Source organism: Euleptes europaea, chromosome 18 (assembly GCF_029931775.1).
Source record: "Euleptes europaea isolate rEulEur1 chromosome 18, rEulEur1.hap1, whole genome shotgun sequence".
In the NCBI taxonomy this organism is placed as follows: Eukaryota; Metazoa; Chordata; class Lepidosauria; order Squamata; family Sphaerodactylidae; genus Euleptes; species Euleptes europaea.
This window is the reverse complement of record NC_079329.1, coordinates 9,415,654-9,442,813: the sequence shown is the minus strand read 5'-3', so window position 1 is coordinate 9,442,813 and position 27,160 is coordinate 9,415,654. Positions and strand designations below refer to the sequence as shown.

The window sequence follows — 27,160 nt, the reverse complement described above, 5'->3', positions numbered from 1 at the left end:
GGGCGAAAACTCATGGGTCATTTTATCCTCCTTTAATCCCTGTTTCAGCCAGGATTCAACCAGGATCGAATGCATGCGTTTCGCCTAATATGCATTCGATCCTGGCTAAAATAGGGATTAAAGGAGGATAAAGTGACCGTGCGTTTTTGCCCTATGACTACACCTAAACGTTTTTTTGTAACTTATTCTTCCCCTCTAGATGTCACTCTGTTTAATTCTGTCTCCTCCCTCTGGGCTGGACTTTGCCAGAGAAAGATCTTTGGTCTATATAAGCAGCTGCTATAAAATCTCTTCAGGGCAGCTCTTTCAAACCTGCTTGTTTCCTTCTCTTCCTATTCCTCCCTATTAAGGGGCGCGGGCATCTTTCCCCTCATCTAAATGCTGCCAAGCATGGACATTCTGCCGCTGCTTCTTTACCTGGGCACAGGTAAGTGACAGCAGAAAGGGAAACAGCCCAGGGTGTGAGCTGGGAATACTCATTCAAGTCTTTTTCTGTCTGGCCTTTTTTAAAATAAAATAAAAGTGTCCTTTTCTAATTTGATGTGTTTGGGTAAAATAGATTTCCCCCTTTTTTTAAAGGGGATGTACTGAGCATGTCACCAGATACCTAGAAAACAGTATCTACCCTTTTATTTTGATGTGGCGGCAAAGGAAAGGAATAGACCAGCCCTAAAAACACCAGGGAGAAAACATGTCAAAATTAAGACAATCTAATTTTATCTGTTTCACTTCCAGTGTATTTGAAAAGGAAAATTACATCCTTAAATTGTAAGCAGATTCCTTTTGTCCGGTATTTGCAGGTTAAAAGTTCTTTTTACAATCAAAGTTAAGAGAAGGAGAAATAAGAAAATGAATGATAGGATTTTGAAAAAACAACCAGCAATAGCTGGAGAAATAAATATATTTTCTAAGTTATATCATTGTTGTTAGATTTAGACAGAAATCAGGAGAAAAAATAGTTTGTAAAGCTCTAGGGCTTTGAAATGTGTAACTGAACTGGAGTTCTGGATATCAGCATTGAAAAATGGTTTCAATTATTAAGTAAATCTCATCAGAATGTTTAATCCGTGGCATCTGACCCCTCATAAATGAGCTAAAATTAATCAAAGGATTAACTGTGATTGTTGGGTTTGTGGAGCTGTTGACACATATTTGGTGGAGATGTAGTAGAGCTGAAGAATATTGGAAAATGATTTATAGAGCTGTTTCTCAAGGAATCAGAGGAATTGGAAGGGACCACCAGGGTCATCAACCCCCTGCACAATGCAGGAAATTCACAGCTACCTCCCTTCCCACACACAAACACCCAGTGACCCCTACTCCATGCCCAGAAGATGGCCAAGATGCCCTCCCTCGCATGATCTGCCCAAGGTCATAGAATCAGCATTGCTGACAGATGGCCATCTAGCCTCTGCTTAAAAACCTCCAGGGAAGGAGAGCTCACCACCTCCCGAGGAAGCCTGTTCCACTGAGGAACCGCTCTGTTAGAAAATTCTCCCTAATGTCTAGATGGAAACTCTTTTGATTTAATTTCAACCCCTTGGTTCCGGTCCGACCTTCTGGGGCAACAGAAAACAACTCAGCACCATCCTCTATATGACAGCTTTTCAAGTACTTGAAGGTGGTTATCATATCTCTTCTCAGTCTTCCCCTCTCCAGGCTAAACATACCCAGGGATAGGTGAAGAGTTACCTTTCTCCTCTAAATGCTTCTTTGTTGAATTATGCAGACTTTCTTCCCAAAGACTCTTGGAAGTTTGTTTTAAAAGCCCTACACTCTACACTCTAGTCTTTGCTAGATACAGGAAAAGGAACATAGCTCCAAATAAAGAAAAGTGGTTGGACTGTTGTTTTAAAAGCCATAAACTGTACAAGGTTCGTCTTTGCTAGATATGGGAAAAGGAACATAACTCCAAATAAAGAAAAGTGGTTGGGAAAAACTAAAGGAATGTGTCCAGCTGAGTGAACTAACTTGTATGTTGCATGGTAAAAAGGTAAATAAGTTTGATAAATTGAATGTTATTCTGACTAAGATGATGAATGGAACTTAATAACGTCTGTATGATTTGTTTGTAGAACTGAAGATAACTTTGTAAAGCTTGGTATCCAGCTTTCTTTTAACTGAATAAAAGAAAGAAAGAAAGAAAGTAAAAATTACTCCAGCATTGTCTAAGCCTAGACTGCAGTTTACAAAAAATAAAAATGACAAAGTGGAAGGAAAAAGGCATGAACCACACCCAGGGCAATTTGACCTTAAAGGAGGGAAGTATAGGCAGTATGGGGTTGCTGGAGATTGGAAACAAAGCTTTGGCCTACTTCTCAGGGTCAGTCTGACCTCAAAGTTTAGTTAAAGGCTTTTGAATAGCATCCTGGTCAACCTTGTGTGTGTGTGTGTGTGTGTGTGTGTGTGATTTTGAACTCAAGTCACAGCTGAATTATGGCGACCCCATAGGGTTTTCAAGGCAGAGATTTGGGCTTGAAGCAGACAAAAAACTCACATTAGAACAGCATCCTGAAACTGCAGGGAAAGCGTGAGGCGGGAGCGAAGTGACTTCCGAAGGTTGGAAAACTCATGCATGAGTCCAACGAAGCCCCTGGCCACAATCATGCTGCTAACTACCCGTGCATGAAAGGCCTTTTTCTTTTGCAGCCCTTCCCCCATTCTGCCTGGGTTCAAACGGAAACCTACACAGAAATGGTGATAGTTTCACTATTGGTTGTGGTAAAATGTTCAGTATTAAATAAATACGGCATTGGGTGGCTGGGTGGGGAGGTCCTTGTGTGAGAATCAGGAGGATGCACACTGAGAGCCTTTTAAATTCCGGCAGTGCTGGCACCGTGCTGTGGATTCAGCGTGGACGTGGATTTGCCGACTGCCTTCCAGTTGCCCACCCGGAGCTTTGGGAGGAGCGTGGCCCAAATCGGAGACACGTAAGAGGAAACTGATGCTTGGCTGGGGGATGGAGTGGGGCAGGGGCTGAAATGAAGGCATAAAAGTAGTAACGGAACCCAGAAGGGGTGCCTTTGGTTGCTCCAGCATGGTGAGCCAGCGTGGTGCAGGGAGAGCGGTGGTTTGGAGCGGTGGACTCTACTCTGGAGAACCGGGTTCGATTCCCCACTCCTCCACATGAGCGGCGGACGCTAATCTGGTGAGCCGGGTTGGTTTCCCCACTCCTACACCCGAAGCCAGCTGGGTGACCTTGGGCTAGTCACAGCTCTCTTACAGCTCTCTTGGCCTCACCTACCTCACAAGGTGTTCTGTTGTGGGGAGAGGAAGGGAAGGAGATTGTAAGCAGGTTAGAAAGTCTGCATATAAAAAACCAATTCTCCTTCTCCTCCTCACGTGAACACATGAAGCTGCCTTATACTTGGTCCATCAAAGTCAGTATTGTCTACTCAGACCAGCAGCGGCTCTCCAGGGTCTCAGGCTGAGGTCTTTTGCATTACCTACTTGCCTAGTCCCTTTGACTGGAGATGTCAGGGATTGAACCTGGGACCTTCTGCATGCCAGGCAGATGCTCTACCACTGAGCCACAGCCCCTCCCCTCCTCCTCCTCCTCCCCTTTCTCCTCCTCCTCCTCCTCCATGTGCATCCCATGTTGGTCCTTCCCTGAACCTGCTGTTAATTCCTCCCACCTGTCACTTGTGTTTCAATCCAACCCTTCCCAGGGCAGCCCTGCCCTTGTGGACTTACCTGTCAGAATACCGACCCAGCCCCCCATTTCCTCTGAATCCTTTGGCCTGGGCCTGTGGTTCTCCTCATTTCACGGGCCGTTGAAGCATGCATTACTGCATTAATGTGCATCTCTTCTCTTAGCATCCTTTCTGTCTGCTTCTTGTGTGGGTTGGGAGCTCTGGCTTCCCTCTTTCTCTTGCTTTTCCCCATCTACATTGACAGCACTGCTCAAATGCTCATGCTGCCGTCTCTTCTCCCTTCCCAGGCTGCTCGTGGGGGCTCCATTCCAGATGGGGAAAGCCAACGAAACAGGCAAACTTTACCGGTGCACCTACCACCCAGGCACCTGCACAGAGATTAGCATCCGACGTAAGTGAGCCTGAAGTCCCAGCTAAAATGGGTTCCATCTGGATAGTTGTGCCTTGCTGAAAGGGAGAGCAGGGCAGCCAGGACTCCTGGATTCTCTTTCTTGTTCAGGGAGTTGGGTTGGTTTGTCACGGTTCCCAGAAGCTGTGGGGTGGGAATTTTGTAGAATGCGCAGGTCTGAGAGAAAGAACATCTCAGTTCTGTGAGAAGTGGGATCATCTTGGAGGAAATGAGAAAGGAGTGAAATTGAGAATCGTATCATTTGGGTGTTCCCCTCAGAGGAGCTCGGTCAGTTAAGGCCCTGGAAAGAGGGGAGTGCAATCCTAAGTAGAGCTGTGTAGATAGATAGATAGATAGATAGATAGATAGATAGATAGATAGATAGATAGATAGATAGATAGATAGATAGATAGATAGATAGATAGATAGATGGATGGATGGATGGATGGATGGATGGATGGATGGATGGATGGATGGATTTTATTTGCGGCTAATATGCCAGATAAAACAGAAACTGACCATACAGAGTAGATGTTTACAACCAAGGCCAACAAAATTAGGAATCGCCCAATTTTACATTCCCACATATTAAGGATGTACATTAAGGCGACGTAGCTTCATTGCTACTGCACAGTATTTTGCGACCTGGGTGGTTATTGGTGAGCTGTCTCCCAGCAGAAAACCTTTTGGTCCATTCGCCCTCATCACCAGAGCCCATTTCCCTAATCAAAGGGTCAATAATATTGAAGTGGGCTGACTTGTAGAGGGGACATCTAAAAAATACACGTTCAATGGTTTCCAGCTTCCCTGTGTTAAACAGGCAAAGTCTCTCCACCCTGGGGATCTTCTTAAATCTCCCTTCTAATATGGCAGATGATAGGACTTATGCTTTTCTAAGTCCGTTGAAGGTGATGGGCTTCGAAGGGTGTAACTTTGTTTAGGATGACTAAGAGCTTTTGAGCTCTTTCTGAAGGTCTGGAAAAGCTGGTGACTTGAAATAAATTAATTGGGAGTCTAAAATCGTAACTTTGGTGTGTATTTCTTTCCCCTTTCAGGACCTGCAGATGCTGTCAATATGTCTCTTGGCTTCTCCTTGGCTGCTCAACGTACTCAAGTCCTAGTATGTAGATCAGATTATATTCGAAATCCAGTTTATTGTGGGGGAGATTTTTAAACGGGGTGATGGGCTTTTTGGTGTGTGGAACTGAAGCCTTTGCAATGAACGGGCACATGGGAGGATTTGCGTTTGCAGTGCCATTTTGAACCAAGGTATTCTATCCACACACCCTGACCTGGATGGCCCCGGCTAGCCTGATCTCATCAGGTCTCAGAAGCTAGGGTCCGCCCCAGTTAGTTATTTGGATGGGAGACTACCAAGGAAGTCCAGGGTAGCTAAGCAGGGGCAAGCAATGTCAAACCACCGCTGAACATCTCTTTCCTTGAAAACTCTTACAGAGTTGCCAAGAGTCAGCTGCGAATTGACAGTACTGTGTGGTGTAGTGGTTAAGAGCTGTGGACTGTAATCTGAAGAACCGGGTTTGATTCCCCACTCCTACACATGAAGCCTGCTGGGTAACCTTGGGCTAGTCACAGTTCTCTTCAAGCTCTCTCAGCCCCACCTACCTCATAGGGTGTCTGTTGTGGGGAGGGGAAAGGAAGGTGATTGTAATCCGGTTTGATTCTCCCTTAAGTGGCAGGGAAGGTCGGCAAATAAAAACCAACTCTTCTTCATGTTCTTCTTCTTCATCTTCTACATCTTCATCTTCTACTTCTACTCTTTCTACTTCTTCATCTTCTTCTTCTACTTCTTCATCTTCTACTTTTTCTACTTCTACATCTTCTTCTACATCTTCATCTTCTTCTACATCTTCTTCATCACCTACATCTTCCTCTTCTTCTACATCTTCTTCATCACCTACATCTTCCTCTTCTTCTACATCTTCTATATCTTCCTCTTCTTCCACTTCATCCTCTTCTTCCACTTCTACAACTTCTTCTTCTACTTCTTCTACATCTTCTTCTTTTTCCCATGACCATTCTGTCCCACAGATCTAGCGTGCTTAACTCTCCTTGTAAAGTAGAGCAACTGAGAAATATGCTTTCATCTGGGAATGTAAGCCTGTTGCCTTCATCCTTCCTATCTGTTCTCTTTGAAGGTGTGCGGCCCCACAGTGCCCCGGGCCTGTGGGAAGAACATGTATATGAACGGCTATTGTTTCCTTCTAGACCAGAATCTGCAGCAGCTCCAACACTTTCCCAAGACCTTACCAGGTGAGACCCAAACCTGAGTCTGGAAAGGGACAAACAGTCCTCACTTTAAAATAAAAGAAAGCAAGCTAAAAATGCAGAGAACCTGCTCAAACTATCATTACAACACTACAGTGTTATATTGGTATTTTAGGGCCATTAAAAATGGAAATCACTTGTCTTGGGGGAAGAGGGAGGGGTTTAACGATGGTTACAGTCCAGTAATCAAAAAGTGGGCTGGAGGTGGGTTAGGGTTGCCAGGTCCCTCTTTGCCACTGGTGGGAGGTTTTGGGGGTGGAGTCTGAAGAGGGTGGGGTTTGGGGAGGGGAGGGACTTCAATGCCATAGAGTCCAATTGCCAAAAAGGCCATTTCCTCCAGGGGAACTGATCTCTGTCGGCTGGAGACCAGTTGTAATAGCAGGAGATCTCCAGCTACTACCTGGAGGTTGGCCACCCTACGGTGAGCGGGGCAAAGAAAACTGATTGAAACATTATGTGCTAGGGAAACGCTGACTCAAAATCTGCTTCAAGAACAACATTGGAGGAAATGAGGTGTCTAAAGAGACAGAAAACCCAGCGGGGGGCGCACACACACAAACTGAAGTGACAACTAATGGCACAAAAATTCATGTGAAAATCAGGGGATAAACCAAAGCAGTACAGGGCCAGAAACGACCCAAAAACCCATTCGGAAATGCTCATTGCTTCCTTTATTGTGGCTCCAGAGAGCAGTTCCTCCCTTTACCCTTGCAGCCTGATTATTCGTCCCTTAATGGGCACTTGGCTGACAGAAACAAGTCCATTGTGTGCACATCGAATGGCATTATTTGCCGTAGAATCCAGAATGTCCCATATGTCAGTTCCTACACACCATAGCTGTAAACTGGCCAAAGAATTTAAGGACAGGGAGGATGCCCTCTGCTTCTCTGGAAAACTTTCTTATTTTGTATTTTTAGGCAAGATGGTTTGTACCTGGTTGGCATGCTAGCACAGAAAATGCCCTCACCAGCGTGGTGTAGTGGTTAAGAGCGGTGGACTCTAATCTGGAGAACCGGGTTTGATTCCCCACTCCACGTGAGTGGCGGACTCTAATCTGGTGAACCGGGTTGGTTTCCCTACTCCTCCATGTGAAGTAAGCTGGGTGACCTTGGGCTAGTCACAGCTCTCTTAGAGCTCTCTCAGCCTCACCTACCTCACAAGGTGTCTGTTGTGGGGAGAGGAAGGGAAGGAGATTGTAAGGCGGTTTGATTCTGCTTAAAAGGTTGGGAAAATCAGCATATAAAAGCCAACTTTTCTTCTTCTAAGGGTGAGGGCACAGAGAGCAGAGCTTGAGGAGCAGATCTCAACAGAGCTGGATAGTATGGGAGGAAATTTATTTATTTAGATTTTAACCCCACCATCAGTCCCTAGTCAAAGTCCTTCAGGTACTCTGGCCCCAAGCCATTTAGGGCCTTAAAGGTATACACCAGCACTTTGAATGCTCATGGAGAAGCTGAGGAGGGTCATAGAAGGGCAGCAAATATGAGTCTGTGATTATATGCCCCTTCTGCCCCCAGAATGCGCTCTCCACCCGACAGACATCGTGTTCTTGATCGACGGCTCGAGCAGCATTAACCGCAGAGACTTTGAAAGGATGAAGGTGTTTGTTTCTGAGGTCATCAACAGATTGTCTGGCAGGAATACACTGGTAATGGTCGCTTAGAGGGTTGCCATGCAGCACACTTCCCTTGTCCTGATCTGTATCCTGGGACTGGAATGGAGCAGCAGCTCTTCCTTGAATCCACCTGCGGCTCTTAGTAGCTGCTGGTTTTCCCCATAATTCATACTAGTACACATTCTTTGGCCTTTTATGCAGGGAGGTTTCCCCGCAGTCACCCTGCCGACTAGCTTTGGGGCTTCCCTCTGATTCAGAGGTCGCCTCACTCTTTCCGCGCATTTTGCCCGCATTTTCCAGGTGGCGTTTTAGCCAGAATCTGGAAAAGAAGAAGAGTTGGATTTTATATTCCGACTTTTCTCTATCACTTAAGGGAGACTCAAACCGGCTGACAATCACCTTCCCTTCCCCTCCCCACAACAGACACCCTGTGAGGTAGGGCAGGGCGGAGAGAGCGTGACTAGCCCAAGGTCACCCAGCTGGCTTCGTGTGTAGGAGCGGCGAAACAAATCCAGTTCACCCGATTAGACTCTGCCGCTCATGTGGAGGAGTGGGGAATCGAACCCGGTTCTCCAGATCAGAGTCCACAGCTCCAAACCACCGCTCTTAACCACTAAACCACACTGGCAAAATGCGCAGGGAGAGCGAGGAGACTTCTGAAGGGCAGAAAAGGCATGCATAATCAAAGGGAAGCCCCGAAGCAGTCAGCTGGGTGCTCGCGGGGGAAACGTCCCTGCATAAAAGGCCTTTGCTTCTCCCTGGTCACTGCTTTCCCCTGGACCCCTAGAAAGGGGCCAGGTGGATTTTTTGGAAGCCACACCCGGAATGTTTTCATATTGTGCCACTATAGGGCGCTGCAGTGCAAAGTTGGATTCATGATTTTCCTCCCTGCCTAGATCCATGCAGCGAGGATTCTCTATTTGAGCGTTTCCCATTATAGACAGTTTGAGGCCAACTTCAGAGGGAGGGCACGTGAATGCTACCCCTACCCCTCAGATCCTTCTTTTAAATTTGACATTGGTCAACTCACAACAGACCCCCCCCCCAACCCTCTATTTTTCCTTCTTCAGTTTGCCCTCATGCAGTTTTCGGACAGTTTTGAGGAACACTTTGATTTCAGAGCTCAAAACCCAGCGGAACGCGTGATGGATGTCGAGCAGGTTGGAGGATGGACCTACACGGCCACCGCCATCCACAAAGTTGTGTATGTCCCTCAAAGCCATTTCTCCATGGAAGAACTCTAGGGTTGCCAACCTCCTGGTACTGTACAAAATAGGCACCTCCGTGCCAATACCAATGGTTAGAAAATCTGCAACGTAGTCTCCAATACAAAAGTAGCAAAAAATTCTTATTGGTGCTTACACATATGACATCAACAATACAAGAGTGAAAGATACATATAAGAGTGAAAGATACATATAAGAACAATCAAAGTTATATACAGTATGTACAATCTAAGTAAGGTGCAGTCTCAGTGCACCAATTGCCATGTTCTTTCAAGTAAATGTTGTATTTTCTTCAAAAAGTCCAATAGTAGGTACTATGCTTTTGGGATAGTACCTACTATTGGACTTTTTCAAGAAAATACAACATTTACTTGAAAGAACATGGCAATTGGTGCACTGAGACTGCACCTTACTTAGATTGTACATACTGTATATAACTTTGATTGTTCTTATATGTATCTTTCACTCTTGTATGGTTGATGTCATATGTGTAAGCACCAATAAGAATTTTTTGCTACTTTTGTATTGGAGACTCCGTTGCAGATTTTCTAACCTCTGGGTACTATCAGGAGATCTCCTGCTATTGCAACTGATCTCCCACCGATAGAGATCAGTTCACCTGGAGAAAAGGGCCGCTTTGGCAATTGGACTCTATGGCACTGAAGTCCCTCCCCAAACCCCGCCCTCCTCAGGCTCCACCCCAAAAACCTCCCGCTGGTGGCAAAGAGGGACCTGGCAACCCTAACTCTGTCTCTTCTCCACTTCTCTTTCTCTCTCTCTTTCTGTTTCTTCCCTCTTTCGTCCTTCCCTATGGTTCTTGACATCCACCCAGCAGAATCTACGTGTCATGTTTTCTTTTGAAGGAATCAGCTGTTCACCCCAAGAAAAGGCTCCCGGAGCGACGCCACCAAGATTCTTATAGTGATTACGGATGGGGAGAAAAGGACAGATCCCTTGGAGTATTGGAATGTGATACCGGAGGCTGAGCGAGCAGGGATCATCCGCTACGCTATTGGGGTGAGAACATTACAAGGCTTTCCAGATGATAGAAATAGCGGAGGATCTTGACGTCTAGGGGCTCTTGCATGTTGGATTTTAAAAAGTTAAAAGTAGTCCCCTGTGCAAGCACCGGGTCATTACTGACTCATGGGGTGACGTCACATCCCGATGTTTACTAGGGAGAATATGTTTATGGGATGGTTTGTCATTGCCTTCCTCAGTCATCTTCACTTTACCCCCAGCAAGCTGGGTACTCATTTTACCGACCTCGGAAGGATGGAAGGCTGAGTCAACCTTGAGCTGGCTACCTGAAACCAGCTTCTGTCAGGATGCAACTCAGGTCGTGAGCAGAGCTTGGACTGCAGTACTGCAGCTTACCACTCTGCGCCACGGGGTTCCTATATCTTGTGGATTTACTGTGCATTAAAAGCACATTGAAGTCTAATTTGCGCAGGCTCTTCTATACTATATATTTCTATTATTTCCATGGTGGTGGAAAGTGGTGTCAAATTGCAGCCAAGTTATGGCGATCCCATAGGGTTTTCAAGGCAAGAGATGTTCAGTGGTGGTTTGCCATTCATTGCCTGCCTCTGTGGAACAACCCTGGACTTCCTTGGTGGTCTCCCATCCCAACAGTAACCACAGCCAACCCTGCTTAGCTTCTGAGAACTGACAAGACTATCCAGGTTATATTGTTTTCATAGCAATTTGAATTCCATAGCCTCTCCCAAACAATCTTGGGAATTGTACTTTGCAAAGACACATTTTTCCAGGATTCCTTGGCATGAGAGAATGACTATCAAAATAATCTGTGATGCAGTTCCATCTTTCCCTCCCTTGTAGGTGGGCAGCGCTTTCTCAACGACAAGGGCCAGGAATGAACTGGACACCATTGCTTCCAGTCCAAGCTCTGAGCATGTCTTCGCGGTACACGATTTCGAGGCCCTCAGGGGCATCCAAGACAAGCTACAGGATAAAATCTTTGCCATTGAAGGTATGGCTGGGTCCATAAGATGGGGAGGGGCCGTGGCTCAGTGGCAGAGCATCTGCTTGGCATGCAGAAGGCCCCAGGTTCAATCCCCGGCATCTCCAGTTTAAGGGACTAGGATAGCAGGTGATGCGAGAGACCTCTGCCTGAGACCCTGGAGAGCCGCTGCCGGTCTGAGTAGACAATACTTTTGATGGACCAAGGATCTGATTCAGTAGAAGGCAGCTTCATGTGTTTAAGTTTCTCATGCTTCTGCTAGCACTGTTTCCCCAAAATATATGCGGAGGCACACGTACTCTTTGAGCTGGAAGATTCTCCCCCCCCCTTCCTGGTGTTCCTATGCGAGCCACCAATTTGAGCAGTCTTCTGATTTGGAAGGAGGCAACTCCTTCATCCTAATAATGCTAGAGTCTAAATAACGCTTACACTAGATCCAAAATAAGCTGAGGTCAAGGTGACACCCCCAGATGTACTAACAGTTTGAGGATGGGCCTTTATTGTAGCCTCCCCTGAGTGTTTTTCCTGTTTCCTTGTGTGTCCTGTTTTCTCTCCTCCCTGCAGGGACACAATCCCACAGCAGCAGTTCTTTCCACATGGAAATGTCCCAGGAAGGATTCAGTGCCCTGCTGACCCCAGTGAGTTGCTTCAGTGCTCAGAGCGCATGAGAAGCCATCATGGTGTAGTAGTTAGAGTGTCGGACTAGGGTCTGGGAAACTCAGGTTTGAATCCCCACTCTGCCATAAAAGCTTGCTGGGTGACTTTGGGCCAGTCAGCGCCCTTTGAGCCTAACCTCACAGGGTTATTGTTGTAAGGATAAAATGGAGGAGAATTATGTAAACAACCTTGGGTCCCCATTAGGGCGAAAGGTTGGGTATAAATGAAGTAAATAAAATAAATAAATAATAATAGAAGTCTCCTCTTTTATGCAGTCTGTTCCCAGGAAATTCCTCAGAACCTAAGATGAGGATAGTTTTAGCTAATGAAATGTAAATGCATAGATTTGCTGGATTTTTCATGATCCCAGTTCTGTGTTTTGGCTTTTTGGAACAAGCGTTGACATGTTTGTCCCCCAAAAAGGGAAAGAGAAGAGTGGGGGGGGGGAGAGAAAGAGAGAATGCAAGAATGAGCAACGGCTCATTCCAGTTTTCCCTGGAACCATGAGGGACAGAAATTTGTTTTTTTAGAAAAAGACAGTGAATATTGTCATCATAGTGAATTCAATATTAATTAGTGATAGCTCTTGCACAACACTGATTATACCTATTAGAGGGCATGCTGGCTTAGATGCCCTGTGAGTCGAAGGGACAAACTACTAGTTGTAATACTCAACTGCAACTGTAGCGGGTGCTAGGCACCATGTTATCAGTTGTGTTAAGAACATAAGAAAAGCCCTGCTGGATCACACCCAGGCCCATCAAGTCCAGCAGTCTGTTCATGCAATGGCCAACCAGGTGCCTCCAGGAAGCCCACAAGCAAGACAACTTTGTTTATGCCAATAAAGGTATTGAATTTGACAACTGTGGCAGCACCATCCTGTTCTTTTCCACCTTTTTCCAGTGCTTCCCTTTCCCAGCTCCCCCCACCAATTGCTGCTGGTTTCTTGTTGCTGAACCGCCTTTATCTTATATGTAGGACGGCTATGTCTTAGGAGCCGTGGGAGCTTACGACTGGTCTGGAGGGGTGTTTCTATATCAGGGTATCAACAGAAACCCACATTTCATTAATTCCTCCAGCTCTGCTACAGATATGAATGATGCTTATCTAGGTAAGCATTAAAACCAAACGTCCCCCCTCCCACCAAGTTCCATTATTGCTTTTCCATACAAAAAAACTACACCGCCTCCTCCCACTTGAAATTCTACATTTTGGTTTCAGGTGAGCAACAGATATTCATCACAATTCGCTACAACCTCCTAGCTACATAGGGTTGCCAGATCCGGGTTGGAAAATACCTGGAGATTTTGGAGGCAGAGCCTGAGGAGGGCAGGGTTTGGGGAGGGACTTCAATGCCATAGAGTCCAATGGCCAAAGCGGCCATTTTCTCCAGGTGAACTGATCTCCATCGGCTGGAGATCAGTCGTAATAGCGGGAGATCTCCAGCTACTACCACCTGGAGGTTGGCAACCCTATAGCTACATGCTGGTAGCTAGTTGAAACTAAGGGTTACCAAGCATGAAAATGGCCTCTCTACAGTACTTGGGGCAACCTAGATTTGTTTTGGGGGCTCTCTGTTCAGACCCCAGTCCTCCTAGAGCTCTATAGGCACGTCATCCCTTGACATGTTCATAGCTGCCAGCTGTCCTCCCCTCCCCTCTAGGCTATTCCTCTCAGCTTGTCCAGATCAAAGGGAGACGTGGCTTTGTATTGGGAGCCCCCCGTTCTAACCACATTGGCAAAGTGGTTGTCTTTGAGAAAAACACCCGGACCGGGGAATGGCAGCAGACAACGGAGGCCGTAGGAGAACAGGTACGGGCCGGGTGGAAGGGGCAACGTGGCGTAAGTGCGTATGCTTTGAATTTAATATGGCAAGAGGCTTAAATGCCCCATGAAAGAATTGAATACTATGCACAGACTCTTCTGAGATCGAATGACTGATGAAGCCTTTGGCAGAAACGGACTCCTAGTTAGTATCCAGAACCACCTTCGCCTTCTTTGATCTCTTTTGGACCTTTTTGATCCACTTTGGATCATTCTGTTCAGCATCCAGACTTACCTGACCACCAGTATTCTTCACGTCTTGTTGGATTTCTCTGTCTTATTTACCTCCACGTGAGGTTGGACCGTAATGTTTGTTCATATGGGTGCTTAGAGACTCTATAGATTGCTATACATTGTAGTGTTTTGTGTTTGTTTCTTGTCTGTTTCATTATATATTGTTCCGATGTTACTTTTTACCCCACCTGGAGGCTGGCAACCCTAACTGAACTCTGCAATAAGGGGCGATGTGTAGGAACGAATTGAAACGGGGAATTTATCTGACACGACAGGTTGGCTCATATTTTGGCGCGACGCTGTGTTCGGTGGACCTCGATAGAGACTCCAACACAGATTTGGTTCTAGTTGGAGCCCCCATGTATTATGATGCAGTTACGGGAGGAAGGGTTTATGTCTGTCATTTTAAGGTAAGAGAAAAGATGTGTCTGTATGTGTGTGAATAAAGAATTGTTATAAACTGACAGGCCTGTCGTTTGAGTGACAGGTGTTGAGGCTACCCTCTGTGGCTCAGAAGGCCTGTTGCCTCCTCCCCTGTGTTTATGGGAGATGGTTGTGGTTATGCAGTAGGGACAAGAAAGCACTCTGCACATGCTCGGGGAAGGTTTTAGAAAATTAGAATCTGAAACATGGGATCTGGCAAATTCAACATTTTTGCCTGTTGTTAACTATAAACGAGAAGAAGCAGGCAGTTGTGAGTGTGTGTGTGTGTGTGTGAGAGAGAGAGAGAATGGGGAATTATTAACTGGGTTTTTTAACCCATGTTTCATTGGGGAGGGGCTAAGGCTCAGTTGTAGAGCATCTGCTTGGCATGCAGAAGGTCCCAGGTTCAATCCCCGGCATCTCCAGTTAAAGGGACCAGGCAAGTAGGTGATGCGAAAGACATCTGCCTGAGACCCTGGAGAGCCGCTGCCGGTCTGAGTAGACAATACTGCCTTTGATGGACCAAGGGTCTGATTCAGTATAGGGCAGCTTCATGGGTTCATCACAGTTATGCTGGTATGAAAACCATCAAAGTTGCAGGGTAGGTATATCCTCTGAAGGAAGTTGTGTTATATAGAGGCTGTGGGTGCGGGATTGCTTGCATGGAAATGTTGCCTTTTGACTCCACCCATTCACCTGTCCTCTTTGACTCTGCCCTACAGGTGGAAGGTATTCAGTGTAGCACAACTTTGAAAGGACAGGAAGGACACGTTTTTGGCCGCTTCGGGGCCAGCATGGCAGAAGCAGGCAACCTCACTGGGGACAGATGGACAGATGTGGCGATTGGGGCCCCCTTGGAGGACGAGAATGTGGGGGCCCTGTACATATTTGAAGGGAAAAGGACGTCTCTTAGCCTCCAGTACTGCCAGGTGAGCTGAGCTCCTCTAAGGTTGCCAATGCTGGATTGGGAAATTCCTGGAAATTTGGGGGTGGAGCCTAGAGAGGGCGGGGTTTAAGGAAGGAGGGACCTCAGCGGGGTATAAATGCTGTAGAGTCCACCCTCCAAAGCTGCCATTTTCTCCAGGGGAACTGATCTCTGTAGTTCAACTGTAATTCTGGGAGCTCTTCAGGCCTCACCTGGGGGTTGGCAAGCGTAGCTCCTTCTGTCTACAAAAGGCCTTCGATGACTGTGCATCCTCCTAGTGACCCTGAGGACAACTGCCGGTGTGGTGTAGTGCTTAAGACCAGTGGACTCTAATCTGGAGAACCGGGTTTGATTGCCCACTCCTCCACATGGGCAGCAGACTCTAAACTGGTGAACCAGGTTTGTTTCCCCGCTCCTCCACATACAGCCTGCTGGGTGACCTTGGGCTAGTCACAGTTCTCTCTGAACTCTCTCAGCCCCACCTACCTCACAAGGTGTCTGTTGTGGGGAGAGGAAGGGAAGGTGGTTGTAAGCCGGTTTGAAACTCCTTAAAGGTAGAGAAAATTAGGCTATAAAAACCAACTCTTCTTCTTCTAAGGTGTGTGTGTGTGTGGAATCTCTGGAAGATTGTAGTCACCTGAATGTCTGTTAAAATGCTTAAATTTATATCTTCCTTTTTTGTTTAAATACATCATTTCCCATTCCGACTGTGTTAGATTTAGAAAGGGCAGAGAGTGCAACAGAAAAACCAAGGCTTATATGTTGATGAACAGAGCCCCGTGGCGCAGAGTGTTAAGCTGCAGTACTGCAGTCCAAAGCTCTGCTCACGACCTGAGTTCGATCCCGACGGAAGTCGGTTTCAGGTAGCCGGCTCAAGGTGGACTCAGCCTTCCATCCTTCCGAGGTCGGTAAAATGAGTACCCAGCTTGCTGGGGGTAAAGGGAAGATGACTGGGGGAGGCACTGGCAAACCACCCCGTAAACAAAGTCTGCCTAGGAAACGTCCAGATGTGACATCACACCATGGGTCAGGAATGATGAAAGAAAATGATGGCCAAACATGAGCAGAGATGGCAACCTTTTTATGATAGAAATGCTTCCAACTTGTAAGATTTAACCAGTCTGAGAAATGAATATTAAGTCAGATAGAAGATAAGATATACGTGATATTTAATGGAAACTTTAGGATCAACTCACTTGCATTAGTATGATAGAAATTAGTAACTAGTAATAAGGTATAACACCCTCACCTGGATGGCCCAGGCTAGCCTGATCTCGTCAGATCTCAGAAGCTAAGCAGGGTCATCCCTGGTTAGTATTTGGATGGGAGACCACTGAGGAATACCAGGGTTGCTGTGCAGAGGAAGGCACTGGCAAACCACCTCTGTTAGTCTCTTGCCATGAAAACCCCCAAAAGGGGTCGCCATAAGTCGGCTGCAACTTGAAGGCACTCTACACACACACACACACACAATAAGGCAACAATTATTAATTTTGACAACAGTTAAGATGATTGGTTTTGTTAAAGAGGGCTCAGCCTGCATACCGACCCAACAATGTAACCTCCCAAGTCAACTATTTCCCTTCTTTTTTTCTGTACCCATAAAACCGAATAATTATTTTTTTAAAAAAAGGAATGACCTGGTGCTTGCACAGGGGACCTTTACCTTTTTTAATTTTAATATGTTGATGGCAGCCTTCAGAGACTCGGTCCGTGGCACGGGACATCTTGTTCATTTTTAATGTCATTATGTTGGTGGAAGCTTCCGCGTTGGCCGTGGTTCCTTTCTGACATAGCCATCTGCCTCTCCTTCGCCTCTCTTGGTCTTTGTGCAGCGCGTCGAAGGGCTGCGATTCTCCGGCGGGTTCTTCTACTTTGGCCAGTCTGTCAGCGGAGGGACGGACCTTACAGGAGACGGCCTGACGGACCTGGCTGTGGGAAGGCAAGGGCAGGTGCTGCTGCTGAGGTGAGGGGGCATTTCCCCGTCTCCCTTCTGTTCCTTCGGAGCCAGAAAGATGCAAAGCATGCAAGCGTCTGTCTTCATGTTTAGTTGCGTGCCTGCCTGTTCAGGCACAGAGCTGAATTTTCTGGATCATTTCTTATTTAAATTGGTTTCCTATTAAAGTGATTTTGGAGGCCTCGTGTAGAGGGCAAGAACAATTTGCATTTTAAAGGTAATTTTAAAGGGATTTCCTCTCTTTTCTGGCAGGTCCCGCCCCATTCTCCAAGTGGGAGTCTCCATTGAGTTCCAGCCCCCTCTCATCCCCACCTCAGCTTTCCGGTGTCTGGAGCAGGAGCATCATCAGCAGGTGGCTATTGAAGCCACAATATGCTTTGCTGTCACCAAGGCTACTCGGGATGCACTAGGTGAGGCTATCAATTTGGTCCACTTAAGCAGGAGGTGTCTGTTCCTATGAGTTCTTATCACCTCAGTGGAGGGGAGGGACTTCAATGCCATAGAGTCCAATTGACAGAACGGCCATTTTCTCCAGGTGAACTGATTTCTATCAGCTGGAGATCAGTTGCAATAGCAGGAGATCTCCAGCTAGTACCTGGAGGTTGGCAACCCTATGGATGCAGCAAATAAGGGCTACCTATACCGACAGTGCTTAAACACTGTCTTAAGTCCCTTTGAAGTCCCTCCCCTCCCCAAACCCTGCCCTCCTCAGGCTCCACCCCAAAAACCTCCCGCCGGTGGTGAAGAGGGACCTGGCATCCCTACCTGGAGAAAATAGCTGCCTTTGCAATTGGACTCTATGGCATTGAAATTCCTCCCCTCTCCAGACCCCGCCTTCCTCAGCCCCCCCCCCAATCTCCAGGTATTTCCCAACCCGGAGCTGTCAACCCTATTCCTGAGGGTGAGAATAGGGTTGAGAAAGAAACAGTTCCTCCAGCACCCCCTTACGGTCTTTTTCTTAAGTGGTTCTCCCATGCCAGCCATAACCATCCTTTTTCTCCCTTCTCCCCAGGCAACATCTTTAGCGACCTTCGGTACTGCCTGGGTCTGGACTCTGAGAGAAGCAAGATTCGTGCCTCCTTCAGCTCTAAATCCCCTGTTCTGACTGCAGGCTTTCAGACTGGCCTCGGGCGGAAGTGCCAGAGTCACCAGATTGAATTGCCTGTGAGTTTGGCACTGTAATATTAACAGAGTTGGAGGGACGGGTTTGGCACTAGACTGTGGTGTAGTGGTTAAGAGCGGTGGTTTGGAGCGGTGGACTCTGATCTGGAGAACCGGGTTTGATTCCCCAACTCCTCCACATGAGCGGCGGAGGCTAATCTGGTGAACTGGATTTGTTTCCCCGCTCCTACACACCTTGGGCTAGACACAGCTCACTTAGAGCTCTCAACCCCACCCACCTCACAGGGTGTCTGTTGTGGGGAGGGGAAGGGAAGGTGATTCTAAGCTGGTTTGAGTCTCCCTTAAGTGGTAGAGAAAGTCGGCATATAAAAACCAACTCTTCTTCATCTTCTTCTTTGGGTATCTCCAGCTCTATTAAGCCCTAGTCAGGTGACAAATCGCATCCGGTGAATGTGTGTGTGTTGCGGGGGGGAGTGGGATTGTGCCCCCTTGCCCTGTGCTCCAAGCTCCCCTCTGTTCAGCTAAAACAGGCTGTGTGTCCAGGTTCAGTTGAACATGGAGAGGTCAGGAGGTGGGACCTCCCATCCCTCCTCTGCCCCTCCATTTAGGGATGCCAGCCTCCAGGTGGGACCTGGGGATCTCCTGGGATTACAACTAAATTCCAGACTTTAGAGATCAATTTCCGTGAAAAGAAAAGAAAAAACAGCTGCTTTGGAAGGTGATCTGTGTATGGCATTATATCCCTCTGTCCCTTCCCTCCCCAAACCTAGCCCTCTTCCAGGCTCTTCCCTCCCCAAACCTCCAGGAATTTCCTTACCCAGACTTGGCAACCCTAACCTGGGATATGGAGGGAGTGCTTTCAGGGAGGTGGGGGGACTTGGAAAAATGGAAAGGGTTTTAGTATTTATTTATCAGCAGCAAACTTGCGTATATCTCAGGCCATTTATGCAGGGTCAATTCTGCCACTCGCCTGCTCGTTCGTTCCTTTGTTTGCATAGCCATTAGCAATAGTTGTTTGCATAGCCAAGCTGGGCTGGGATTCTGAGTGCTTCCTTCAGTGAATGCTTCGATGCGGGGGCGGAGCAAATACAAAAGGTCGTGTTAAAGGGGCTCTTAAGAAATGCGAAGCAGGTATCTGGAATGGCGGTTCAGCGTGAAGAAATAAAAAAGAATATGCTGGGCACTTCAGCCTGGAACGCACTGCTAATTACCAAGCATAAACGGCCTCAGTGTTCCAAAGTAATGTGTAAAATAGGCCTTCTTTGTCATCCGTTCTGTGTAGCTACCGAAAGCACTTGTGTTTGTACAGAAGAGGCCCCTGAGCATATCCGCATTCTGTTCTGGGCTTGTTCTCTCCCTTTCCCAGATCTGTATCGAGGACACCCTGACCCCCATCACCCTACGGCTCAATTACAGCCTCCTGGGGACGCCCATTGCTGAAGCCCAGGGGCTGCGCCCTATCCTGAGGGAAGGATCCCAGCAAGTCTACATGGCACAGGTCAGAGCGTCTCTAAGTCCCCTCTCTGCAGACCAAGAGCTGGCAACCACTTGGCTTCAGTGGCTGAGTGGGATGATTGTCCTGTTAGATGCTGGTGCCCTTGTCCAGGTGCGAGCAGAGTGAAAAGCGGCAAGCCTCCATGCACAAGCCAGCAAACGCATGAGAAACGGTGCTAGTGAAGGGGTCGGCTTTATGGATGTGGCATGCGATGCAGGTTGCCATAGCGTCAAGACAGTATTGGTGCAGGTGTAAAAATCTGTGCCAAGGAAAGCTGTATTCTGCAGCCAGGATAAACTTCATACTCTCTTTTTTTAGCTGCCCTTTGAAAAGAACTGTGGCGCCGATGGGCATTGTGTTGACCATTTACAAACCTCGTTTAATTTCTCAGGGTAGGAAAAAAGGTCTCTGTCTCTTTCTGTCTCTGTTCTCCCACCACAGCGTGATGCATTTGCCTTGGTGGGGCATCAGGCATCCAAAATGATCTAATCCAGGGGTGGGGAACCGATTTTTCCGCCAAGAACCATTTGGATACTTATAATATCATTCATGGGCCATACAAAATTATCAACTTAAAAATTAGCCTGCTATATTCTTGGGCAGTCCTAGAAGCTCCATAGCTAACAACTCTTCTTCAAGTGTGGGGGGGGGGAGGTTCCTTTTCTTGGCAAAACAAACTCATATAGCCCAGAGGCTATTCCTGTCTGCGGGAGGGGGTGGATCGCCAGATCCTTCTGAGCTGGAGATCTGCCAGGACCCACGAAGGGCCAGTCCAAATGATTTCGCTGGCCTTATACGGCCCCCGGGCCTGACGTTCCCCACCCCTGCTCTAATCGGACTAGCTCCCCGCCTCTCCTTGGCCTTTTATGCGTGGCTGTTTCCCTGGCGGTCACCCCTCTGACGATTTTGGGTCTTTGTTTTGATTATGCGTGCTGTTTCTGACTGTCAGGGGTCTTGTCAAATCGCTGAAGGTAAGGCGGAGCATCTCGCTAGTGTGAAAGCTCCCCTTTGCTTGTTCAGCTCTGAGAATGATATTCTGCTGGTGTTTGAATATATCTATTTCTGGCAGGAGCCAAAAAAGCTGGAGAATCCGTAAGCTCCTTCTGATGTTCCATATATATATAAAAAAAGTCTAATTGTGTACCTTGCTTGATCTCTATTTGGTTCCAAGAGTGGTGGAAAAAGCCGAGGCCTCTAATTCTCTGTTTGGTCTGCTTCCACCACCTGGATTTAAAATTATTGTGGAGAAGTAATGGCAGGAGTCCCTCTGTCGCCCCATGCATCTTCAACCAGAGAAAAATGGAATCTAGGATCGGCCTCTCTTCTATCTTTAACATGCCTGTCTCTAGGCGCACCCACTGTCAGAGGTCGCCTCGTTCTCCCCCTGCATTTCCGCGTGTTTTGCCTGCGATTTCAAATTCGTGATAAAACAGGTCCCTGAAAACGTGGGCAAAATGCGTGGAAAGGAGTGGGGAGAGCGAGGCGACCTCTGACAGTCGGAAACGGCATGCATAATCAAAACAAAGACTCGGAGTCATCGGAGGGGTGACGGCGAGGGAAACAACCGTGCATAAAAGGTCCTTGTCTCTCCCGTCCTTAGTTTGGAAACCCTGGTTGTGGGCCTGACTCCGGAACTCAACGTGACAGCTTCTGTCCAGAATTACGGGGAGGACTCCTACAGCACCACGCTGTGCTTCTTCTACCCAGCAGGGATGTCGTACCGCAAGGTCACGTTGCTGCAGGTAGGTGGAGCAGAGGGAATGCTGGAACGGGGAGGAGCAGGGAAGGCAGGAGGGGGGCATGTGTGTCTCATCCTGTGCTGTCGTGAGCTTTGGTGTCTTGCCTTTCTCAGCCCAGCAGGAAGGTCATGAGCGTGAAATGCAACTCGGCTCCTGCATCAGAAGAAGATGCTGACCGGAACGCCACCTGTAACGTCAACCACCCGATTTTCTGGAGCGGAGCAGAGGTAGGGATGCCTTTATGTCTTCGTAAATCGTTGCTAAAAGAGGGAATGATGGCAGCTAGCTTAGGACTAATCTACATGTTTGGGGAAAAAGGAGATAATACAGCTTTCCTGGCAGTGCCCCAACAGAGAGCACTCAGGGATTGTATTATGGGATGCACTATCTAAATTTTAAAAAGCCCTACCTCTGGAGAGCTAGCATATCAAGGAGAAAGTTTTTAGCTTAAAAGTGACATTGATGGGGTAGCAACCCTATGGTCAGAGTAGACCACCTGTGGTTACATGGGCCACTGGTTTGACTCAGCACAAAGCGGCTTCGTATCTTCATGCGTCCACATGTTGAAGGAAGCAGAAATATGAGCTTTGTCATGTAGGTGACAATACCCACCCCCATCGCTCTCCGTGTGCTTCTGTGTTTCAGGCCGTCTTTGTCGCCACATTCGATGTTTCCCTAGATGCGGATCTGGGGGACACTCTGCAGATCACGGCCAAAGCCAACAGGTGATTCACGTGCTGCTGGTCCTTGCAGGTTAATGCTGTAACTTTGCGGCGCCTCAGCAACAAAATGATGCTAACTGCCCGTTGGCTTCTCGCAAAGGGTGACTGTAAGATCAGGCCTTAAGGTCATGGCCTGACAGTTCTGCCTTCTACCCTTCTATCTTTTAACATTTTGTAACATCCAGCCTGAAGAAGCATCCTGGTGGTCTCAAAAGCTTGCAGAGCATGAGCGAGAGAGAGCAAGAGAGAGCGAGAGAGAGATTTAATATATTTGTTCTTTCGAACTTGTCTAGTGAAAACGGTGGCGACGTCACCGCAGACATGGTTCATCAGGCAGAGCTGCCCGTCAGATATGCCGTCTACATCATTGTTACCGCGTAAGTGGCTGCGGGTACTTTAGGAGAGAAAGCGCTCCTTGCAGGAGGGGGGGGCTTTCCTTCACAGTCCCCCCAGATACAACCTCTGAAAATTCCCTCTTCTGCCCCTATTGGAGCTGCACCCCTTTCCCACTTATAGTCCTCTCTTTCTGACCAGCACTGAAGAGTCAACTAAGTATGTCAACTTCACAGCCGGCCAGGGGGAATCCAGCATGAGCATCGAACATCAGTATGAGGTGAAGGGCCTGTTGGGTGTGTAGGGTTGCCAGCTCCAGGTTAGGAAATACCTGGAGATTTTGGGGGTAGAGCCTAAGGAGGGTGGCGTTTGGAGAGGGTTGGGACGTCAATGCCATAGAGTCCAATTGCCAAAGCGGCCATTTTCTCCAGGGGAACTGATCTCTGTCGCCTGGAGATCAGTTGTAATAGCGGGAGATCTCCAGCCACCACCTGGAGGTTGGCAACCCTATTTTGGGGTCATGAGAGGATGAGTTCCTAACGACTAAGCATGGGGTGGGAGTGAGGGTCCTATCCGAGGCCTCCTGGCCTCTCTCCGCTTTGCAGGAACCTCTTTCTCTTTCAGGTGAAGAACCTCCGCAAGCGAAGCATCCCCGTCTCAGTAACGTTTCACATCCCTGTGAAGCTGAACGGAATCCAGACATGGAACGTGTCTCAGGTCATCCCCTCCAAGGTACGTCTTCTGCTATCCTGTCATAACGGCAGTGAAACGCTGGTACCCTTCCTTCCATTTTGATGAGGAAATGTGACCGACTGGCCAAAAGCCCCCCAGATCCCACTCTCCTCTGCCCGATGTGGGTCTGGGTGGGGGTTTGGGACCCCTGAATGGCTGGCTGACACTCCCCTAGGGTTGCCAGCCTCCAGGTACTAGCTGGAGAACTCCTGCTATTACAACTGATCTCCAGCCGATAGAGATCAGTTCACCTGGAGAAAATGGGCTCCTTGGCAATTGGATTCGATGGCTGTGCTCCCAAAATCTCCAGGTATTTCCCAACCTGGAGCTGGCAACCCTACACTCCCCCCTGCCCTCCTCACCAGTGAATTCTTGAAATTCTTTTCTTCCACAGCCTCAGCTTGCCACGTGTGTTTTGGAAAGAGAAACTTTGGGTGACAAGGATGTTGAGAAGAAACTGATAAAGTGCCCCCTTCTGGTGAGGGTATCTTCTGGCTTTTCCTGTAGACCCACCCCACCTTCTTAGCAAAATTGGGGAGGGGGCTTGTAGGCAGAAGAGGATAAGCACCCTCCCTCTGATTCTTCCCTACAAATGCGTTCTCATTTGCACATTCATGTCCTTTCCGTACTTGGGTTGGAAACATACATTTGCTCAGGTGACATGTAATGTTGCCTTTATTCATCCTCCTGCCTGGTTTCTGAGCTTTCTCCAGGCATTTCTCAGACATTTAGGCCTAGCTTCAGAGCCATAAGGACTGGTAACTTGATCTTCGGGTGAAATCACTGCCCACATTGTGAGGATGTGGAATTTAGAAGTCAGATGGAATTCAGACATCCCTAGCTGGGGACATTCATCCTCAGTGATGAATATGTTTGGCCTGACCCCAGGGTATCTTCCTCTTCCCCCTATCTCCAGGACTGCTCAGTGGCTGCCTGTAAGACAATCCGGTGTGACATTTTGTCACTAAAGATGCGGCATCCGGTGGAATTTACAATCAAGGGCAATGTCAGTTTCCAGTGGGCGACTCAGGTATGGAGGCTGCTGTTAAGGTAGGGTAGCCAACCTCCAGGTGGAGCCTGGAGATCGCCTGGAATTACAACTGATCTCCAGACATCTGTTCCCCTGGAGGAAATGGCAGCCTCGGAGGGTGGACTGTGTGGTACTGTACCCCACTAATCTTCTCTCTTCCCCAAACCCTGCCCCCCCCCAGGCTCCGACTCCAGAATCTCCAGGAATTTCCCATCCCGGATATGGCAAACCATAGGTTCAGAGCATCACAGTAAAGCAGGATGTTGGGGTGGGAGAAGGAAGCTTCTCTAACCTGCAGGAAATTAACACGCTTCACCCCAGAGTCAGCAGCATCTGAATGCCCAGCAAGACTGTGTTCTTTTAACCCACAGTTCCTTATTGCACTTGATCTCAGCCAACAGAACGCACTGTATTTTTCCATGTATAAGACGCCTCCGAGGAGCCCCGTGGGGCAGAGTGTTAAGCTGCAGTACTGCAGTCAAAAGCTCTGCTCACGACCTGAGTTTGATCCCGACGGAAGTCAATTTCAGGTTGCCGGCTCAAGGTTGACTCAGCCTTCCATCCTTCCGAGGTCGGTAAAATGAGGACCCAGCTTGCTGGGGGTAAAGAGAAGATGACTGGGGAAGGCACTGGCAAACCACCCCGCAAACAAAGTCTGCCTTGGAAACATTGGGATGTGACGTCGCCCCATGGATCAGGAATGACCCGGTGCTTGCACAGGGGACCTTTACCTTTTAAGACACCTCCACCCCTATTTTTTGAACCCAAAAATAATGGGGGAAGTGGTTGTCTTATACATGGGGACGTCTTGGAAAAATACGGGCAGGGAAGAGAGCGGGGCCCGTGGGAAGCCTTCCCACGGGCCCCGCTCTCTTCCCCTGGGCCTTGCTCTCTTCCCCGCCTGTATTATTCCGTGTATAAGATAACCCCCAATTTTAAAGTAAACTTGAAAAGAAAAATATATCATCTTCTACATGGAAAAATACGGTATATCCACAATTCCTTATTGATCCTTGCTCCTTGGAGCCTGTTGGGGGATATGTCTCACGGAGGGTTTCCTCCCTGCCCTGTCTCCTAGACCCAACAGAAGAAATTGATCCTAGTGAGCTCTGCAGAAATTTCTTACGACAATCAAAAATACACCCAGAAGGAGGGCTTTGTGAACCAGCAGGTAATGACAGTTGCCCCCAAGGGAGCATCACCCATAACAAGACCCCTGAGCCTTGTTTTTTTCTGGAATGGAGGGTGCAATTTAGGATTGCTAACAAGCAACGGCCGAGGCCTCCGAGCTGGGCTTCTTTTCACAGCCACAGGCAAGGTGGGGGGGTTCAACTGGACTGGGGAGGGTTATTGTTATTGGATGTCTGTGTAAACACTGCCCCCTCCGGACCCATCACCCCCAGGTGCAGACTGTGCTGGAGTTCATTGAAGTCTACAACTACCTGCCTGCGATCATCGGGGGGACCTTTGCGGGGCTTGTCCTTCTGGCGGTCATTACTGCGGCCCTCTACAAGGTGAGATGGCGCTCGAGAGGGATTGCAAAGGGAGAGGAAAGGGGCTTAGATTCACCCGGGGCTCCTCGGAGCTTAGAATGTGTTGACGTGTGGAATGGCAGAGGAGAGAGTGTCTTTGCACATGTCCAGAGTGTTTTTCTGGCCACTGGAGTGATTCTAACCAGTTGCCAGACGTTGAGTTCTGAGCAAACGGCTTCCGGGTCAATCAGGATATGAGAGCTGGTGTTGTTCTGCAGTCTGGAACGCCTGGGTTCAAATCTTCACTGCCGTGGAAAGTTGCTTGGTGGGTGGGGGCCAGTCACTCTCTGTCAACTGACCGTACCTCACAGGGTGATTGTTGCAAGGATAAAATGGAGGAGGGAGAACAACATTGTAAGCTGCTTCGGTTCCCCAGTGGGAGAAAAATGGGGCATATGTGACTTCCCATCAATTTGAGTGTCAGTACCACTCTTCTTGGAAATTAACCGGGTCCTAAAAGAGTTGCAGAAGGTAGGCATGATGGTCTGCAGTAGAAGAGCTGGATTCGAGTCCAGTAGCGCCTTAGAAACCAGTAGCGCCTTAGAAACTTAGTATCAGAGGAGCATGCCTATTATTTTGGGTGTGGTGGAACACAGGCATGATGGTGCTGCTGCAGTCGTCTTGTTTGTGGCTTCCTAGAGGCACCTGGTTGGCCACTGTGTGAACAGACTGCTGGACTTGATGGGCCTTGGTCTGATCCAGCAGGGCCTTTCTTATGTTCTTAACAATCTTTTCAGGGTATGAACTTTAGAGAGTCAAAGCTCCCTTCTTCAGATACCAGGTATCTGATGAAGAGAGCTTTGACTCTCAAAAGTTCATATCCCGAAAATCTTGTTGGCCTCTCAGGTGCTACTGGACTTCAATCTAGCATCTAGAGACTTTATTATGTGATGGGGACCTGTCTTTTCCTTCACTTTAACCCTTTTCTCATTCTAGGTCGGGTTCTTCAAGCGTCAGTATAAGCAGATGTTGAGTGATGCTGGGGATGGTGACGGAGCCTCACCCCCCAGCCAGGAAGGCACAGACTCCTCTCCCCCCGACAAAGGCAATGTCTACTAACAGCCCTTCTGGGTCCTTGGAGACTTTTTTGGGTGCTGGTGGAAAAGGATGGGGAGGATCCCGCTTGCCTACCCCGCAAGGCAGCTGTGTCTACAAAAGCCGTGTGGGACGGGGGATGCAGAAAGGAGGGGAACTGGGCAAGACGGAATGGAAAAACTGGCTGCATCCGGGCACAGGACTTTGTCATGGAAGTGATTTGGCAGAATTGTTTCAGCTCTTTTCGA

General features: G+C 48.0%; 1 protein-coding gene across 1 annotated transcript; it reads left to right on the top strand.

The window, feature by feature from the left end:
• The first annotated feature begins 390 nt into the window (after positions 1-390).
• Positions 391-26,936, top strand: LOC130490393 (integrin alpha-D-like). The gene is made up of 30 exons (XM_056864219.1): positions 391-427; positions 2,828-2,930; positions 3,941-4,044; positions 5,097-5,161; positions 6,198-6,312; positions 7,845-7,975; positions 9,013-9,146; positions 10,032-10,185; positions 11,011-11,161; positions 11,717-11,790; positions 12,788-12,920; positions 13,473-13,621; positions 14,143-14,277; positions 15,013-15,219; positions 17,051-17,181; positions 17,425-17,582; positions 18,185-18,336; positions 19,661-19,792; positions 20,108-20,181; positions 21,390-21,531; positions 21,642-21,755; positions 22,174-22,253; positions 22,544-22,627; positions 22,785-22,863; positions 23,208-23,315; positions 23,710-23,793; positions 24,232-24,345; positions 25,424-25,516; positions 25,749-25,859; positions 26,814-26,936. The coding sequence occupies exons 1-30, from the start codon at positions 391-393 to the stop codon at positions 26,934-26,936; spliced, it is 3,471 nt and encodes a 1,156-aa protein (XP_056720197.1).
• The last annotated feature ends 224 nt before the right edge of the window (positions 26,937-27,160 follow it).